This window comes from Dermacentor variabilis, chromosome 6, assembly GCF_050947875.1.
Source record: "Dermacentor variabilis isolate Ectoservices chromosome 6, ASM5094787v1, whole genome shotgun sequence".
NCBI classification, from domain to species: Eukaryota; Metazoa; Arthropoda; class Arachnida; order Ixodida; family Ixodidae; genus Dermacentor; species Dermacentor variabilis.
The window spans coordinates 99758774-99778068 of NC_134573.1; the positions used below are offsets into that span (position 1 = coordinate 99758774).

The 19295-nt window shown below is 50.7% G+C and overlaps 1 protein-coding gene across 1 annotated transcript in view; it reads right to left on the bottom strand.

Moving 5' to 3' along the window:
• Positions 1–13615, bottom strand: part of LOC142584287 (uncharacterized) — a 30408-nt gene extending 16793 nt beyond the window's left edge. Inside the window, exons 1-3 of the mRNA XM_075694426.1 lie at positions 13475–13615; positions 12024–12454; positions 6422–6880 (exon numbers count right to left, since the gene is read on the bottom strand). Coding sequence (XP_075550541.1) covers positions 6422–6880; positions 12024–12454; positions 13475–13571 — 987 coding nt within the window. The 5' untranslated portion in view covers positions 13572–13615. The remainder of the gene's footprint in view (positions 1–6421; positions 6881–12023; positions 12455–13474) is intronic.
• Positions 13616–19295: the final 5680 nt, after the last annotated feature.

Sequence of the window (19295 nt, forward strand, 5' to 3'; positions counted from 1 at the left end):
TGCTGCTGCTGCTGCTGCTGCTGCTGCTGCTGCTGCTGCTGCTGCTGCTGCTGCTGCTGCTGCTGCTGCTGCTGCTGCTGCTGCTGCTGCTGCTGCTGCTGCTGCTGCTGCTGCTGCTGCTGCTGCTGCTGCTGCTGCTGCTGCTGCTGCTGCTGCTGCTGCTGCTGCTGCTGCTGCTGCTGCTGCTGCTGCTGCTGCTGCTGCTGCTGCTGCTGCTGCTGCTGCTGCTGCTGCTGCTGCTGCTGCTGCTGCTGCTGCTGCTGCTGCTGCTGCTGCTGCTGCTGCTGCTGCTGCTGCTGCTGCTGCTGCTGCTGCTGCTGCTGCTGCTGCTGCTGCTGCTGCTGCTGCTGCTGCTGCTGCTGCTGCTGCTGCTGCTGCTGCTGCTGCTGCTGCTGCTGCTGCTGCTGCTGCTGCTGCTGCTGCTGCTGCTGCTGCTGCTGCTGCTGCTGCTGCTGCTGCTGCTGCTGCTGCTGCTGCTGCTGCTGCTGCTGCTGCTGCTGCTGCTGCTGCTGCTGCTGCTGCTGCTGCTGCTGCTGCTGCTGCTGCTGCTGCTGCTGCTGCTGCTGCTGCTGCTGCTGCTGCTGCTGCTGCTGCTGCTGCTGCTGCTGCTGCTGCTGCTGCTGCTGCTGCTGCTGCTGCTGCTGCTGCTGCTGCTGCTGCTGCTGCTGCTGCTGCTGCTGCTGCTGCTGCTGCTGCTGCTGCTGCTGCTGCTGCTGCTGCTGCTGCTGCTGCTGCTGCTGCTGCTGCTGCTGCTGCTGCTGCTGCTGCTGCTGCTGCTGCTGCTGCTGCTGCTGCTGCTGCTGCTGCTGCTGCTGCTGCTGCTGCTGCTGCTGCTGCTGCTGCTGCTGCTGCTGCTGCTGCTGCTGCTGCTGCTGCTGCTGCTGCTGCTGCTGCTGCTGCTGCTGCTGCTGCTGCTGCTGCTGCTGCTGCTGCTGCTGCTGCTGCTGCTGCTGCTGCTGCTGCTGCTGCTGCTGCTGCTGCTGCTGCTGCTGCTGCTGCTGCTGCTGCTGCTGCTGCTGCTGCTGCTGCTGCTGCTGCTGCTGCTGCTGCTGCTGCTGCTGCTGCTGCTGCTGCTGCTGCTGCTGCTGCTGCTGCTGCTGCTGCTGCTGCTGCTGCTGCTGCTGCTGCTGCTGCTGCTGCTGCTGCTGCTGCTGCTGCTGCTGCTGCTGCTGCTGCTGCTGCTGCTGCTGCTGCTGCTGCTGCTGCTGCTGCTGCTGCTGCTGCTGCTGCTGCTGCTGCTGCTGCTGCTGCTGCTGCTGCTGCTGCTGCTGCTGCTGCTGCTGCTGCTGCTGCTGCTGCTGCTGCTGCTGCTGCTGCTGCTGCTGCTGCTGCTGCTGCTGCTGCTGCTGCTGCTGCTGCTGCTGCTGCTGCTGCTGCTGCTGCTGCTGCTGCTGCTGCTGCTGCTGCTGCTGCTGCTGCTGCTGCTGCTGCTGCTGCTGCTGCTGCTGCTGCTGCTGCTGCTGCTGCTGCTGCTGCTGCTGCTGCTGCTGCTGCTGCTGCTGCTGCTGCTGCTGCTGCTGCTGCTGCTGCTGCTGCTGCTGCTGCTGCTGCTGCTGCTGCTGCTGCTGCTGCTGCTGCTGCTGCTGCTGCTGCTGCTGCTGCTGCTGCTGCTGCTGCTGCTGCTGCTGCTGCTGCTGCTGCTGCTGCTGCTGCTGCTGCTGCTGCTGCTGCTGCTGCTGCTGCTGCTGCTGCTGCTGCTGCTGCTGCTGCTGCTGCTGCTGCTGCTGCTGCTGCTGCTGCTGCTGCTGCTGCTGCTGCTGCTGCTGCTGCTGCTGCTGCTGCTGCTGCTGCTGCTGCTGCTGCTGCTGCTGCTGCTGCTGCTGCTGCTGCTGCTGCTGCTGCTGCTGCTGCTGCTGCTGCTGCTGCTGCTGCTGCTGCTGCTGCTGCTGCTGCTGCTGCTGCTGCTGCTGCTGCTGCTGCTGCTGCTGCTGCTGCTGCTGCTGCTGCTGCTGCTGCTGCTGCTGCTGCTGCTGCTGCTGCTGCTGCTGCTGCTGCTGCTGCTGCTGCTGCTGCTGCTGCTGCTGCTGCTGCTGCTGCTGCTGCTGCTGCTGCTGCTGCTGCTGCTGCTGCTGCTGCTGCTGCTGCTGCTGCTGCTGCTGCTGCTGCTGCTGCTGCTGCTGCTGCTGCTGCTGCTGCTGCTGCTGCTGCTGCTGCTGCTGCTGCTGCTGCTGCTGCTGCTGCTGCTGCTGCTGCTGCTGCTGCTGCTGCTGCTGCTGCTGCTGCTGCTGCTGCTGCTGCTGCTGCTGCTGCTGCTGCTGCTGCTGCTGCTGCTGCTGCTGCTGCTGCTGCTGCTGCTGCTGCTGCTGCTGCTGCTGCTGCTGCTGCTGCTGCTGCTGCTGCTGCTGCTGCTGCTGCTGCTGCTGCTGCTGCTGCTGCTGCTGCTGCTGCTGCTGCTGCTGCTGCTGCTGCTGCTGCTGCTGCTGCTGCTGCTGCTGCTGCTGCTGCTGCTGCTGCTGCTGCTGCTGCTGCTGCTGCTGCTGCTGCTGCTGCTGCTGCTGCTGCTGCTGCTGCTGCTGCTGCTGCTGCTGCTGCTGCTGCTGCTGCTGCTGCTGCTGCTGCTGCTGCTGCTGCTGCTGCTGCTGCTGCTGCTGCTGCTGCTGCTGCTGCTGCTGCTGCTGCTGCTGCTGCTGCTGCTGCTGCTGCTGCTGCTGCTGCTGCTGCTGCTGCTGCTGCTGCTGCTGCTGCTGCTGCTGCTGCTGCTGCTGCTGCTGCTGCTGCTGCTGCTGCTGCTGCTGCTGCTGCTGCTGCTGCTGCTGCTGCTGCTGCTGCTGCTGCTGCTGCTGCTGCTGCTGCTGCTGCTGCTGCTGCTGCTGCTGCTGCTGCTGCTGCTGCTGCTGCTGCTGCTGCTGCTGCTGCTGCTGCTGCTGCTGCTGCTGCTGCTGCTGCTGCTGCTGCTGCTGCTGCTGCTGCTGCTGCTGCTGCTGCTGCTGCTGCTGCTGCTGCTGCTGCTGCTGCTGCTGCTGCTGCTGCTGCTGCTGCTGCTGCTGCTGCTGCTGCTGCTGCTGCTGCTGCTGCTGCTGCTGCTGCTGCTGCTGCTGCTGCTGCTGCTGCTGCTGCTGCTGCTGCTGCTGCTGCTGCTGCTGCTGCTGCTGCTGCTGCTGCTGCTGCTGCTGCTGCTGCTGCTGCTGCTGCTGCTGCTGCTGCTGCTGCTGCTGCTGCTGCTGCTGCTGCTGCTGCTGCTGCTGCTGCTGCTGCTGCTGCTGCTGCTGCTGCTGCTGCTGCTGCTGCTGCTGCTGCTGCTGCTGCTGCTGCTGCTGCTGCTGCTGCTGCTGCTGCTGCTGCTGCTGCTGCTGCTGCTGCTGCTGCTGCTGCTGCTGCTGCTGCTGCTGCTGCTGCTGCTGCTGCTGCTGCTGCTGCTGCTGCTGCTGCTGCTGCTGCTGCTGCTGCTGCTGCTGCTGCTGCTGCTGCTGCTGCTGCTGCTGCTGCTGCTGCTGCTGCTGCTGCTGCTGCTGCTGCTGCTGCTGCTGCTGCTGCTGCTGCTGCTGCTGCTGCTGCTGCTGCTGCTGCTGCTGCTGCTGCTGCTGCTGCTGCTGCTGCTGCTGCTGCTGCTGCTGCTGCTGCTGCTGCTGCTGCTGCTGCTGCTGCTGCTGCTGCTGCTGCTGCTGCTGCTGCTGCTGCTGCTGCTGCTGCTGCTGCTGCTGCTGCTGCTGCTGCTGCTGCTGCTGCTGCTGCTGCTGCTGCTGCTGCTGCTGCTGCTGCTGCTGCTGCTGCTGCTGATGATGATGATGATGATGATGATGATGATGATGATGATCGGATCTCTTGGCGCCCCGCCGTTAAATTTGTACGACGCAAATCACAATTCCTCCTCAAGTATGTGGCCGCCTTGACTGCTAGAGGAGCCGGCTGCGACCAAACAACGGCTCTGCAGGTGTACCAGTCATCTGTACTCCCACGCATGATGCATGCGTTACCAGTCCTGAATGTGCCACCTGATTTGCAGGCCCGACTGGAACGAGATCATAGCGTTGCCCTTCGAATAATGCTTGTATTACCTTGTGAGGCGCAATCTGTTGCTTACTCGCTGAAGCGCATCAGTTACGCTTGAGGCTGCAAGCAGACGAGAGAGCTCTATATCAGATTGAGCGTCTACACCGTTCATCAAATTGTCAATCGCTCCTTGATCGACTGATTCACCGCCAGTTTTCTCGCATGGGAAAAATGGTGGCATTATTTATTAACATTGCTGACATTTCTGAAAATGCTGCTTCAGTTACGCCCCCGCCTCCGAAAGATACCACTAAACACGTATTCCCCGTTTATCTCACAATCCCTGACATACACAAAACGTCTGGTGTGCCTGTTTTTGCAATATTCCAAGTGGCTCAATCGTACTTGTTTGAAAGACTTCCAAATTATCTCCAAGTATTCACAGATGCATCTATACATAGCGATGGGCAAGGCGCCTCTGCAGATTTTTTCTGCCCTTCGACACCAGTACGGCGTATAGCCACGTCAACAACTGCTGCTCTAGCAGCGACTAATGTCACACTGAAATACTTGCAAGAGGAGTTGACCTCATCAAAGATTGTCATCCTTGCGGACTCCCGCGCTGCTCTTAGCAGATTATAACGCAGTCAAATTGATTGTGCAGTTATGCGTGTAGCATTACTGACTCTACCAACAAAATTGCATCACATGGGGTATCTCTCGTTGCCAAATGGATACCTTCACATGCAGGGATCGCCAGAATAAATAAACTGATCGGCTGGCTTCAACTTGCGGCCATAACGACTATGTCAACCCTAAAATTGTGTGCAAGCTTGATGACGCGCGTCCGCTGATTCGTAGCCACCTACTCAAGCAGCATCCAGATCAGCGTATCGCAAATGGAATGTTTCCGCCCTGTGTTCGCAGTCGAGGCTTGCCTCGTCGCGCTAGAGCACTACTACTCAACTAAGGGTTATTGTGTGAACGTGTTCAATCGATTATACTGGCAAGGTCGTGTGGCCAATCCATCGTCTACGTCTTGCGGCTGCTGAGAGACATCTCAGCACCTGATATTGGAGTGTCCCGCTTTCACTGCACAGCGCTAGTCTCTAGTGAGGGACTATCACCTCCATGGCCTGCGGTGTACGACACTCGATGAATGTTTGTACCCCAGTGGTTGAGCGTCTCGACGTGACCAGGCTCATCGCGCTCTCCTTACTTTTCGACAAGCAACTAATTTAGGTTCACGTTTGTAGCCTATTAGAATTTATCGAATGACAACACCTCAGGCACTATTCTATTTTAACATTCTTCTCTAGCGTGATCTGCAGTGACCGGCCCTACTGTGTGCGACCTGTGCTATTTGTGACCTGTGTGTTTTCTGATTCACTTCTTGAGATTTGTCGTCGTTCTCTTTCTTTCCTCTTTCCTCCCCGTCTTCCTATGTTCCATTTCTATGTTTCTCTCTCCTCCTTTCTGAAGAGTAGGCAGGCGTAGCCAGCCTGCTCTTCGCTCTCCCCTTCCTGGCATATGTATAAATGTATGTATGTTTCCAAAACAAATAATAATAATAATAATAATAATAATAATAATAATAATAATAATAATAACACAGGCAGTCTCGAGAGAGAGAGAAGGGAAGAAGTAAAGGCAGGGAGGTTAACGAGTCTGAGTCCAGTTTGCTACCCTACGCGTGGGAGGGGAATGGGGAATGAGAGAGAGAGCATGAGTCTATACCGCACTTTCACATGCGCTAAGCTAGGTGCAGGATGTAGTCTCGAGACTGCATGTGTAGCAGATTTAGCTCTTTTCAAAGCACCTCAAGTACCGCAAATAAAGCATAAATTTACGGATCGCCTCTATATACCTCGTGTCGTCATATTGGCAAGTCGGGAGAGGATAGACAAACATTCTGCTTTTCAGTGCGTCTTCCTTATGACGCTACCGAGCGTTGCAAGTGGAGCAGTTTTGCAATTAAGCCTTCTTTCGCTTCCCCCCCCCCTCTCTGCCCCTAACACGACGTGGGCGGTTGTCTGACCATGTAAACTGGCTCAATACCGGAGACAGTCCAATCTAACGTGGTGGACTTGATGGCCCTATCCCGATATCGCTATCGGTGCACGATGGGTATCCTTCCCAACGGTATTTTTTTGGTCCTCGCAAAGATTTGCGTGTGGTTACCCCTCTCTCTCTCTCTCTCTTGTAACGCTGGCAAATCCTGGAAGTAATGCAACGTCACAGCACCCACACGCCGTATAGAATTAGCCAACTGAGTAAACCATACCGCAACAGCACCTCTTACAACAGCGACGAGCAACGACGAACCAGAACCCGTGGTGACAACACGCTACAGCACTTAATTGTCCGACCTCCAGCAGCACATCTCAGCAGGTCTACCGAACAGCAATTTTTCTTACTCTGACAGTCATCCTCCAACGGTTTCTGTCCTATGTTTTGGTTATTGCCGAGTCCAGAAGCATTGCGAGCTCACCTTCTCGCCGCCGTGTGCACTGGAGTCATCACCACTCCTCACGGAATACTGTGACGTCACTTCCGGCTCTGTGACGCTCCTCACTGGAGACTGTGACGTCACCTCCGGTTCTGTGACGCTCTTCGGAGCGCCGCTAGCCGGGGCTTCCTCGTCAACATAATCGTCGTCATGTGCGCCGAGGTCGAAGTTCACCTGCCCTTCTTCCTGCACAGTGCTGCTGGCTGCCTCTTCCAAGCTGCTGTCCCGAGAATTTGCTGGCTTCTGCGGAGGCCGGTTGTCCTGAGAATCGCTCGACGCCGATGCAGTGCTGCCGCCATCTGGCGAGCGCCTGTCGTCTTCGGCGTCCGCAGCGCCGCTCGCTTCCTGCACGGACGCCTCCTGGTTGTCGTCCTTGCCTTCCGTGGACAGCTCCGAGATGTCCTCGCTGACCGACGGGTTGTCGTCCGACTCGAAACTGTCCTGCGCAAAGAATGCATTTCTGAGCGTCCGCTTCTTTGTGACGATTCGATCCTTCAACGTGTCAACGCATTATCGTGGTCACGCCGACATGACACTCTGCATACTGTGCAATGATTTCTGTATGTTCCCTTTCTTACCTTGTGTCCAAAACTTGCAGTGCAGTCTTTACTAATGTATCCCGATTGCACTAATTTTATGAATGTATAGGAGGAGAGAGCATGCGTTGAGGGGGATGCGAAGGAGGCGTACTAGGGGGAATATGGGTGACTTGTTCTGGAGTACGTGGAGGAACGCAGTTAAGCGCGCTCGGCGGGTTCTGTTCACCAGCTCTGTTCCCCTCGCGTCGGCGCGCGATCGAGTCACTGCGCGTCACCCTTCACGGATGTGCGGCGCGAACGTCCGTAGTTTTTTCTAAATGCCACAAACTCTCATCGCAATTCCAGCCGATCTCAAGCTAAATAACACTGTCTGCGACAACTATTATTGATGGTTTCTACCCGAATTTGTTGTGACGCAGTGTTTCTTGATGTCTTCGACGTTCGAATGGGATCGAAAACATTATAATAAAGCTGGTTTCGTCCCACAGAGCGACACTAAGCTATTGTTGAAACTACATTCGGGACCTGTAAATGTCACAAGTACGCCGAGCTCCCGAACTCGTCAGGTCAAACCCGTCAGGTGCTGCACTGAAGTTTCCGAATAATGCCTCATCATCATCATCAGCCTAGTTGCGCCCACTGCAGGGCAAAGGCCTCTCCCACACTTCGCCAACTACCCCGGTCATGTACTAATTGTGGCCATGTTGTCCCTGCAAACGTCTTAATGTCATCCGTCCACCTAACTATCTGCCGCACCCTGCTACGCTTCCCTTCCCTTGGGATCCAGTCCGTAACCCTTAATGACCATCGGTTATCTTCCCTCCTCACAACATGTCCGGCCCATGCCCCCCCCCCCCTATTTCTTTTTCCTGATTTCAACTAAGATGTCATTTACCCGCGTTTGTTCCCTCACCCAATCTGCTCTCTTCTTATCCCTTACCGTTACAACCATCATTCTTCTTTCCATAGCTCGTTGCGTCGTCCTCAATTTCAGCAGAACCCTTTTCGTAAGCCTCCAGGTTTCTGCCCCATACATTAGTACTGGTAACACACAGCTGTTATACACTTTCCTCTTGAGGGACAGTGGCAACCTGCTGTTCATAATTTGAGAATGCCTGCCAAACGCACCCCAGCCCATTATTATTCTTCTGGTTATTTCAGACTCATGATCCGGATCCGTGGTCACTGCCTGCCCTAAGTAGATGTATTCCCTTACCACTTCCAGTGCCTCACTATCTATCGTAAACTGCTGTTCTCTTCTGAGACTGTTAAACATTACTTTAGTTTTCTGCAGATTAATTTTCAGACCCACCCTTCTGCTTTGCCTCTCCAGGTCAGTGAGCATGCATTGCAATTGGTCTCCCGAGTTACTAAGCAAGGCAATATCATCAGCGAATCGCAAGTTGCTAAGGTATCCTCCATCAACTTTTATCCCCAATTCTTCCCACTCCAGGTCTCTGAACACCTCCTGTAAACATGCTGTGAATAGCATTGGAGAGACCGTATCTCCCTGTCTGACGCCTTTCTTTATTGGGATTTTGTTGCTTCCTTTGTGGAGGACTACGGTGGCTGTGGAGCCGCTATATATATCTTCCAGTATATCTACACATGGCTCATCTACACCCTGATTCCGTAATGCCTCCATGACTGCTGAGGTTTCGACTGAATCAAACGCTTTTTCGTAATCAATGAAGGCTATATATAAGGGTTGGTTATATTCCGCACATTTCTCTATCACTTGATTGATAGTGTGAATATGGTCTATTGTTGAGTAGCCTTTACGGAATCCTGCCTGGTCCTTTGGTTGACAGAAGTCTAAGGTATTCCTGATTCTATTTCCGATTACCTTAGTAAATACTTTGTAGGCAACGGAGAGTAAGCTGATCGGTCTATAATTTTTCAAGTCGTTGGCGTCCCCTTTCTTATGGATTAGGATTATGTTAGCGTTCTTCCAAGATTCCGGTACGTTCGAGGTCATGAGGCATTGTGTATATAGGGCGGCCAATCTTTCTAGGACAGTGTTCACGCCATCCTTCAACAAATCTGCTGTTACCTGATCCTCCCCGGCGGCCTTCCCCCTTTTCATAGCTCCCAAGGCGTTCTTTACCTCTTCCAGCGTTACTTGTGGGATTTCAAGTTCTTCTAGACTATTCTCTCTCACCTTATCGTCGTGGGTGTTACTCGTACTATATAAATCTCTATAGAACTCCTCAGCCACTTGAACTATCTCACCATATTAGTAACGATATTGCCGGCTTTGTCTCTTAACGCACACATCTGATTCTTGCCTATTCCTAGTTTCTTCTTCACTGCTTTTAGGCTTCCTCCGTTCCTGAGAGCATGTTCAATTCTATCCATATTATAGTTTCTTATGCCATTAGTCTTACGCTTGTTGATTAACTTAGAAAGTTCTGCCAGTTCTATTCTAGCTGTAGGGTTAGAGGCTTTCATACATTGGCGTTTCTTGATCAGATCTTTCGTCTCCTGCGATAGGTTACTGGTTTCCTGTCTAACGGCGTTACCACCGACTTCTCTTGCGCACTCCTTAATGATGCCCATGAAATTGTCGTTCACTGCTTCAACACTGAGGTCCTCTTCCTGAGTTAAAGCCGAATACCTGTTCTGTAGCTTGATCCGGAATTCCTCGTGTTTCCCTCTTACCGCTAACTCATTGATCCCTCTTACCGCTAACTCATTTATTGGCTTCTTATGAACCAGTTTCTTCCGTTCCCTCCTCAAGTCAAGGCTAATTCGAGTTCTTACCATCCTATGGTCACTGCAGCGCACCTTGCCGAGCACGTCTACATCTTGTATGATGCCAGGGTTCCCGCAAAGTATGAAGTCGATTTCATTTCTAGTCTCACCATTCGGGCTCCTCCACGTCCACTTTCGGCTAACCCGCTTGCGGAAGAAGGTATTCAATATCCGCATATTATTCTGGTCCGCAAACTCCACTAATAACTCTCCTCTGCTATTCCTAGAGCCTATGACATATTCCCCCATTGACTTGTCTCCAGCCTGCTTCTTGCCTACCCTGGCATTGAAGTCGCCCATCAGTGTAGTGTATTTTGTTTTGACTTTACCCATCGCCGATTCCACGTCTTCATAAAAGCTTTCGACTTCCTGGTCATCATGACTGGATGTAGGGGCGTAGACTTGTACTACCTTCAATTTGTACCTCTTATTAAGTTTCACAACAAGACCTGCCACCCTCTCGTTATGCTATAGAATTCCTGTATGTTACCAGCTATTTCCTTATTAATCAGGAATCCGACTCCTAGTTCTCGTCTCTCCGCTAAGCCCCGGTAGCACAGTACGTGCCCGCTTTTTAGCACTGTATATGCTTCTTTTGTCCGCCTAACCTCACTGAGCCCTATTATATCCCTTTTACTACCCTCTAATTCCTCCAATAACACTGCTACACTCGCCTCACTAGATAACGTTCTAACGTTAAACGTTGCCAGGTTCAGATTCCAATGGCGGCCTGTCCTAATGCCTCAAGCCTGCTTCAAATATACATGTGAACCGCACGATTTCTGAGCATTCATATTATTTTCGTTTTCATGCTCGTGTATTAGCGATATAGAGAACCTCACCAAGCTGCTTCAATTAGCAGCCGCGTTTTCCATCTTCCTCATTAATGCCTTATTAAGAACGTGAAACAGATTCTTGTACTTTTGCTCGCTCACCAAGTACAAGTAGTGGTAAAGTTTATAGACGAGTTTAAAGCCCCAAAGCAACACAAACGCTGCCAGGGATGCCACTGTGGAATAAGTTTGAGGAGCTGAGTTTATTTAGCGTTCATTCAAAAGGTCGATAAGCCATCTCCTTCTTTGGAATTTGGGCCGGCATTCGAACAATTAACCGCATCTCGTTCTAAGTGGCGGTGTCATTGCGGCTAAGTCATCTCGGCGAGTCATCGCACAAGTGCTCAGCGCAACTGTCAATCTTCACTGAGTGTATCAGACGTAAAGATAATTAAGCTTTCTGTCGCTCAAGACGACGTGAGCAAAACGATGACCAAGAAAAGGCAACAAGAGATGGTTAGCGAAATTAAATTCTTCGCAGCAGGCCCATGTGTAGCACGTGAAGCGGCATCCGGCGTTAGCTCCGCGCCGCTTGGCTGACATCTTTTACAGCGAGCATATCTTAATCTGCCACGCTCGAGGCAAATTTTGTCCGTTGTTCCTATACCGCCTCAACGGAACAGTCCATCCACCGAACTTCGAGCGAAGCGTCAACTACTTCGTTCCCCGCCGCGTAGCAACTACACTGTGATTACTATCGTCTTCACCATAATCAGTCTAACTTATGTCCACTGCAGGACGAAGTCATGGGAGGACCTGCTGTATTTTATGTGCTCCAACCCGCTTGGTTCCCGCGCCACAAGTAAGCATACGCTGCTATAACGGGATGTAAATGCGTAACATAGGCTTTTATCAACAACTACAAGGGTCATACTTCGGCCATGTTTGCTCGGTCGTCGCACCACGTCAACTCGACGATCTGACCCTGCGCTGTCGACAGGCCGGGAGCTGCGTTCGATGGGAATGGGTTCGAGTGAACTTCCCTCTTACCCAGCTATCTGCTGTTGTTGGTTTCGTTTTCTATATCACAAAGCGATGTGCAATTATTTGTGGTTTGCGTATACTCATGTGAATTTCCCTTTCTATGTGCAAACGTTTGCTGCACAATGAGCTGATAAAGGGTTCCCTTTTGTTTCGACCATTTAAGATACTACTAGCCAATTTAAATATAGCTTTATTTACAACACCTGTCGTCCCTATGCTCCTGGTTCAGTTGTGTTTTGCTGATGTGCTGAACTTTCCGCGCACGCTGTTTGCCAATTTTCCAGGTCGGCACATGCATACGCTGTGAGGCCTGATAGGTTACCCTTTCTTTGTACCCGCCTAGGGTCAATGAACCTAAAAAGAAATTGATTGATTGATTGATTGATTGATTGATTGATTGATTGATTGATTGATTGATTGATTGATTGATTGATTGATTGATTGATTCCAACAATAATGTTACAAAAAGCTTACAACGTCGTCACCGGAGTCGTTAGCATGTGCCATTCTCTGCTCGAAGTCGTCGTCGTCGTCAGCGCCTTCGGGTCCGCCAGCCGTCATCATTACCGTAGAAGAAGGCTCGTCCGGTTCCTCGCTGGTCAGGCTGCTCCTCCGTTCCACGGCGGCCGTCACGAGCCTCCGAATTGCACCGGAGCGCGCCAGCGCGTCCTCGGCCTGCGGAGCCGCCTCGTCATCGTCTTCCTCCCCGTCGTCGACCGCGTTGTCGTCCTCGTCCTCCTCGCCGTTCTCCTCCCCTCCGTCGGGCGTGAAGAGGAGCACGGCCCGGATGGGATCCCGGAACTGAACCCGTCGTTGGCGACTCGATTCCAGGGGCGTGATGTCGGCCCGTAGCCGGGCGTTGGCCTCGCGGACCTTGCGCGCGATCTCGTACGCGTCGGCCAAACCTGCGATTCAGCGCCATAGGTTTGGTGCGATCACTCAGGAAATCACTTGCTCGTACTCACCCTGATTTCATAGCTGTACGCATTAGGGACGAAGATTATGAGTGGACATGAGTATATATAGAAACGAGAGTGCCGGTGCATCCTCAGACATGCGACACGTGAGGCGTGTGTGACACTCGATCCTAGCGTCCTCTCATGGTGGTCGTCCGCTCGCCTAAGTACACTGTCTAGCTTGAAGCTGCTTAAGTGAAGGACCATCGGTGTCCGAAAAATGTCAATTGGTATTGAATTGATATATGAAAACGACCTATTTGGGGACATCTTTAGGGAATTTCAGCTACGTGGTAAAAAACACTATGTTCTTGTACAGCTAATTTGAAAAGGTGACCCACTGAAGTAATAAGAACACGCAGAAGCTGGAGCTTTATTAGCACATTACATAAGTTTACAGAAAATGTTCTCGAATAGGCCGTTCTTCTCATATATCAGTCAAATACTGATCGATAACTAATCTGATCGTTTTTTGATCGTTTTGATAACTAAACTGATCGTTTTTTGGAGACAGAACATTTGTCGAACTCCGATGCCGATTCAGTTACTCAGCGCTGAGCACCCAACCACCGAGAGGCGTCGCTAGGCGTTTCGCGCACATTATGTTCTTATCTCTGATCTAATGTGAGTGTACGCGAGCATCAAAGTCTGTGACTGTCGCTGAGTGTGAGCCAACTCAAATGGGAGCCACTGGAAGATACAGAGGCGAATCCACTGGCAATTACAGAGAATCCAAAGGCTGTAGCACTAAAGACCGAGCCCGGATACGAAATAAATGAAAATTAAATTAACCGGTACCGCGCATGGAGATATAAAAATGGGCTTCCTTCGTTTCTTCGCGCTGTTCCAGTCAAACTTGGTTGAATCAGGACAGTGCACACAGCGCTCTCACGACGTAAAAGTGAGCTCGTAAAATACTCTTAATTTGCACCCCCCCCCCCCCTTATTTTCAAAAGATGAACTGCCTACCACTGTCATCGTAGTAGTCGTCGTCATCGTCAGAGCTGACGTCATCTCCAATCACGTCGGGCACTGCCGGTCGCAGCCGCCAGGGGTCCGACAGCATGACCACGGCGCGGCGCCGGCGTAGCACCACACCGGCCGACAAGCATCACTGCGCGCGAAAAAAATATGAAGGCGTTGTTTCGCGTGTTAGGCAGCACCGGCGAATTTAGCTGGTAGTATGCAAGAAACTTGGTACAGGGACAAAAGGCAGGACAACAAACACAAGCGCTTTACCTTCCTTCCTGCCTTCTGTCCCTGTCTAAATTTCTTTGCTGTTGTTCTCTCTCTCCGTTTTTCTTTCCTTTTATTGTTTGGTATCACGCTGCACCAACAAGCCTAAAGCGCTAACCTCGGTTCCAATGTTGATTCGATGAAAGATGAAGTGCTGTATACATATTCGAATCGCTAGAAACATTGGAAGAGCGCGCAGACGCATCTAAGGCCCGCAAAAAATATTTCATTAATAAAAATGTTCAGTTATTAACACATACTCTCATCTTACTACGTTACATTCCAGTCTGGGTGAAATGCAGATATAAGTAGGTTCGTTTATTAGTTAGTTAGTTAGTTAGTTAGTTAGTTAGTTAGTTAGTTAGTTAGTTAACTAGTTAGTTAGTTAATTAGTTAGTTAGTTAGTTAGTTAGTTAGTTAGTTAGTTAGTTAGTTAGTTAGTTAGTTAGTTAGTTAGTTAGTTAGTTAGTTAGTTAGTTAGTTAGTTAGTTAGTTAGTTAGTTAGTTAGTTAGTTAGTTAGTTAGTTAGTTAGTTAGTTAGTTAGTTAGTTAGTATTTCTGCTGTAGGGCTGGTGCAGCTAGGCAATACAGAGGGACAATACAAGATAGCCAATTGGTCATTTGAATTATGCAAGTTCAACTGCTTCAGATTACTAAAAACAAATACTACAATAATAACAGTCTTCCATTGGCAATGTAACAACATATTACTTTAACTGAAAGTGAACAAGGGTACTTTAGTCGTGCACATGGGCAAGTATTTCAGGAAACACTACATAGCTTGTGCACCCGTAAGCGATGAAAACATCTGTACTTTCCAGTATTTAGGGCGATCGAGAACTCCAGCTGTAGTTTAGATAAAAAATAATGCTACAGAGAACGTCGCTATAAAAGTTCAACATGCAACGCAGTACATTTTTATACTACAGGAGCTCGTCGCTGCACGCTCCGATGTAGACGCACAGCAACACAATCTAGCGAGCCGGAGCGAGCGTCAAAACTTCACAATGCTCTTCGCTCCCACGTGACCACCTTCTGCGTGACCCGTCACCCGCATTAGTCGGAAAATCCAAACAGAAACCTACTCGTTCAGAAGTTATTCTAGTAAATAAATTAGGCAAATGTGGGACTTTGCAGTGTTTCTTCTAGAATTTCAAGCTCGAGAACCTTCATTCCACTCAAGCAATGCAGTCATAAGTGTCCTATCAGTGCTCCTTCAACCTTGAATTTCAATAAAACATAAGTAGCCCGCGAGCTCCATAGCGCGATCCGCAGCGTGCGATTTCTATTGGTTGCGCAAACGCTGCAGCCACCGCCGCCGCCACCAGCCATTGATGTCATGTCTCTATAGCTGCAAAAGTTAAGCACCCATTACATAGACAAGCCATACTGAAGGGGAGTGACCGGGGACCGTACCTCCCAAGAAGGACGCTTTCTTCGGTGTTTCATGTTACTTCCCGCTCCGACGTAACTCTGGCAGCGCAGCCACCGGGTCCTTGTATATGCAAGTATAGCTGCAGATTAGAGAGAAACAAAAGGATGTATCTCCCGATTTGACTCTGTTTTAGAAAAAAAGGGGTTGTTTTTCCTATACACATTCCGACTATGCGCTCGCCACCGCAGGTGGTAATATAATGGCTTACTTATAATAAAGTAGTATGGAAGACGCATAGAAACAATTAAATGAAAAGACACTCCCGAGAAAGTCTCATCTTCTCATCATCATCATCAACATCATCATCATCATCATCATCATTCATCATCATAATCACCAATCTATTTATATCCACTGTCGGACGAAGGCTTCTCCCAGCAATCTCCCATTGCTCCTTTCTTGCGTCAGTTGACTCCACTTTATGCCTGCAAAGTTCCTAATTTCGTCACCCCACCTAATTTTTTGCCGTCCTCGGCTGCGCTTCGTCTCCCTTGGCAGGCACCCATTCTTTATCTCTAATGGTCCACCGGTTATCTGCCCTACACGTTACATGGCCTGTCCAGCTCCATTTTTTTTTCTTCTAATGTCAACTGGAATATCGGCTACCCCGTTTGCTATCTAAACCACGCCGCTGTCTTCCTGTCTCATCACTTCGCGATTGCCGAAAATTGAGTGTTTTGGGAGGTTACGTGGCGACGATGTTTAGAAAAATTAACGCGCGCATAAACTTCCCATCACTGACAGTTTTTCATCGTGTATTTTGCAGTGCGTAGGCAAGACTCACGTCGACCACACTTTTAAACACAGCGCCTAATGTACGTTACGTCACTGGACGGTGAAATCAAGACCACATTCAGAAGTTGGTGACCCATGGAGTGTACTTAAGTCTCGCTGCAGGCTTGCCAGCAGCGCACTTTTAGTGTTTTGCCTTCCAGGGACATAAGTTCGTACACTGTGTTTATCCTGGCTGCATTTACGTTCGCGATCTGTTGCTGAGCAGTAATACCTGTTATAAATAAGCTACAGAGCGGCTTCCGTGCGTCAAGCAGCCTCTGCATATGTATAATATATATCTATAATATATGGGTTGCCATTTCATATATTTTGTAATCTTATGTGAAAAACTCTTCCATTTCAGCAGGGGTAATATATTTGCAAACATTTTTTTCATATAGAGCTGTAATCTGAGCAAACACACGGTTACGAACGATGGTCTGAACGAGTATTTTCTATGCAACTAGCTGAATAATTGAGGGTGAAGCTATACAAGGAAACCTCGCGTGTGAAATTCCGGAAGACAAAGCGGCCGAAACTCTTCGGAAGACTTTAGCCGCAGGTGTAGTAATGTGAACAAAGTGCTCAATCAGTCGACGACACTGCTACGCCGCCGGTGTCGTGAGAAGATTCCATGTTTCGAGACGACAACAACCGCAACAATTCGAATCGCGGGGCTAGCGCGTACTTCCGGAATAACGCAGGCATACCCTTCGGCTGACACTCGACGAAATCCCCCAGAAGCACCAACTGGGGAAAACTTACGTGGGTATAAAAAGTGTGAAACCCAGGAAAATGTAAGGCCAGTTTCGTCATGCTGGGGGAATTCCGTCGAAAGTGGCGAGGAGGATGCAACGTCGAAGTGATCGATTACTTTTGCATCGTTTCAGTTGTTCAGCTGGCTTTCAAGACATATTGAAGATATAGACATTTTACTGAAACGAATGACCTCTTTATGGTGTACTCTCAATGAGTGGCTCTGTTTATTGCTGTGGTCTCCTTTGGAGTGTACCACAGTTCGTATACCGCGTCAGTACAGGGTTAACTGTGTCATCGGGCGTAAGGCTTCGAATTGGTCAACTTCCGGCCTACCTCACGCCCCTTCCACAAGCATCGGAACAGGCAAGCAGAGGCCTACGTAACCGTGTATGGCTCGAGCTTTAACTTGATCAGTTTCTAAACAGCTCGAGGTGCTCTATTACGAAAACAATGTTACCGTTCCTAAATACGTCGCTCGCGCAGTATACGACCCGCTCACCTTGCTTTCGCTGTGACGTAAAGTCCACCTATAGCGCGCCGGTCGGACGTTCGGCCGGGCGTCCGGGTTAGTTGTCCTCGCGGAGGCTGCGCCTGTGTACGCAAACCACCGCTTCCCGCGTTTGTCCCGCGTATATATGCCGTGTATGGCACAGCGGCTGGCGATCGAAGCGTCGCAGCTGACCGCCGGCGCGACACCACACGTTCTATGCGACTATACGAATCGGTTCCCCGAGCAACGGGGCCGTGCGTTTTCGCCCGGGCCCTGGCCTCTCCCTCTCAGTTTCGATCCTCCTTTCCCTTTTTCTGCCGCACGTCCCCAAAGCCGCCCGTCGTCCACAAAAAAAAAAAAAGAAACGCGCAACCTGCCCTCCTTTTCTTCCCTTATTTTTTAAGTATGTTTGTTGGTATTATTGTATTTATTTAATTTTTTTCTGCTCACAGAAGTTGCTGCAGCTTCGGCCCACTGACAATTAAGCTGAGTCGGCTCAACAGACACGGGAGTACTTAATAGATGTTCATTGTTTAATAGCTTTCTAAATTATGTGAGTTTATTGACGGTTTTTCTTTTTTTTTTTTTAGCATAGCCGCACGAGAGGCTATAAGAGGTGTAGAAGCGCTGGATTAATCTTGACGACTTGGGATACTTTTACATGCATGGGAAGCAGGGTATACGCGAGCGCTTGGAATGCGGCCGGCGCGCCAGCGAGTCGAACCCACGACCTCGTGATTAGCAGCAGAACGCTATACACCAGCGAGTGATTTCGGCGGGTATGGTAAAAAAAAACTGCATAACGCCACACCAAAAAAAAAAAAAAAACAGAGATAAAAAGATATGAAGACGTAAAAAGAAAGAAAATGTCAATAAAAGTGGAGAACAAGGGTTCACGCGGTCGTGCAAGTGCACTGGGGAAAAGTGATTCCGTACTTCGCGCGAAAACGTGAGAACAACGTCCACACTCGGAAGCGTGCGGTAATAGCGAGCACAATGAAGGCACGACTTGAGACAATGAGTCTAACTAAATGCGTACATCTGCACGCGAATGACCAAATATTATTCCGTGAGATAAAACCTGAGTACTACGTCACATAATGCAGAAACCAGGCGCAATAAGGATCCAAACGTTAGCGATCGTGTTCCCGATGTCGAATGGCAAAACGGCAATAGCGAACGTCCAAACACTTAAAAATATTCGCGATGATTGCAATTCATAAAGGCCATATCATATATATTCACAAGTCATATCACATTCGCACTTATTAGGGCTTATCGCATTCTTAAATGGTTATAGTAAGGAGCTTGATTGCAGCTCGTTTAGCTCTTCGTTACCTCAGGGTGATAACGCCTGCATGTGTTGCCAGTTGATGAAAGTGAAACCTTCGTGCAAGACAACAAAAAAGAGGCTACACGGATAGCGCCGACTTGCAACTGATTTTATTCGCAGAAACAGCACTTATATGGAACTATGCAATGAAAGCATCAAAATGAAAGCAACAGAAGCACCGTTATCTCCACTAAATGTGACTGTCTGTCCGCAGGTGACCGCGTATTTATGCAAAACACACAGGCGTGCTCAAGGTTCCCAGCGTTGCCTTCGTATTTACGGCCATAAATTCCGATCATACCTCTTATTACGCCTCGCCAAGTAGTGGGCAACTTGTAAAAAATAAAGGGAGAACCAACTTCATGGAATACTTGTCATCTGCTCGCTGTCACATGCATGTGCGCAATGCTCCTATGTGCTATTAAAGCGGTTACCTAATTGAACATGAGTGAACTGTTAGTACCGATCATGCTGTTGAGTTCGTGTTCGCATCCTACAAGCAAATGTGGTTGCGGAGTGTTCTTTTTTTCGTTTGTTTAGTAAATATTCAGTCAGAGAGAGTAGATTGCACCCGTCGAGGTTGCTCAGTGGATATGGTGTTGGGCTGCTGAGCACGAGGTCGCGGGATCGAATCCCGGTCACGGCGGCCGCATTTCAATGGGGGCGAAAACACCCGTGTACTTAGATTTAGGTGCACGTTAAAGAACCCCAGGTGGTCGAAATTTCCGGAGTCCCCCACTATACGGCGTGCCTCATAATCAGA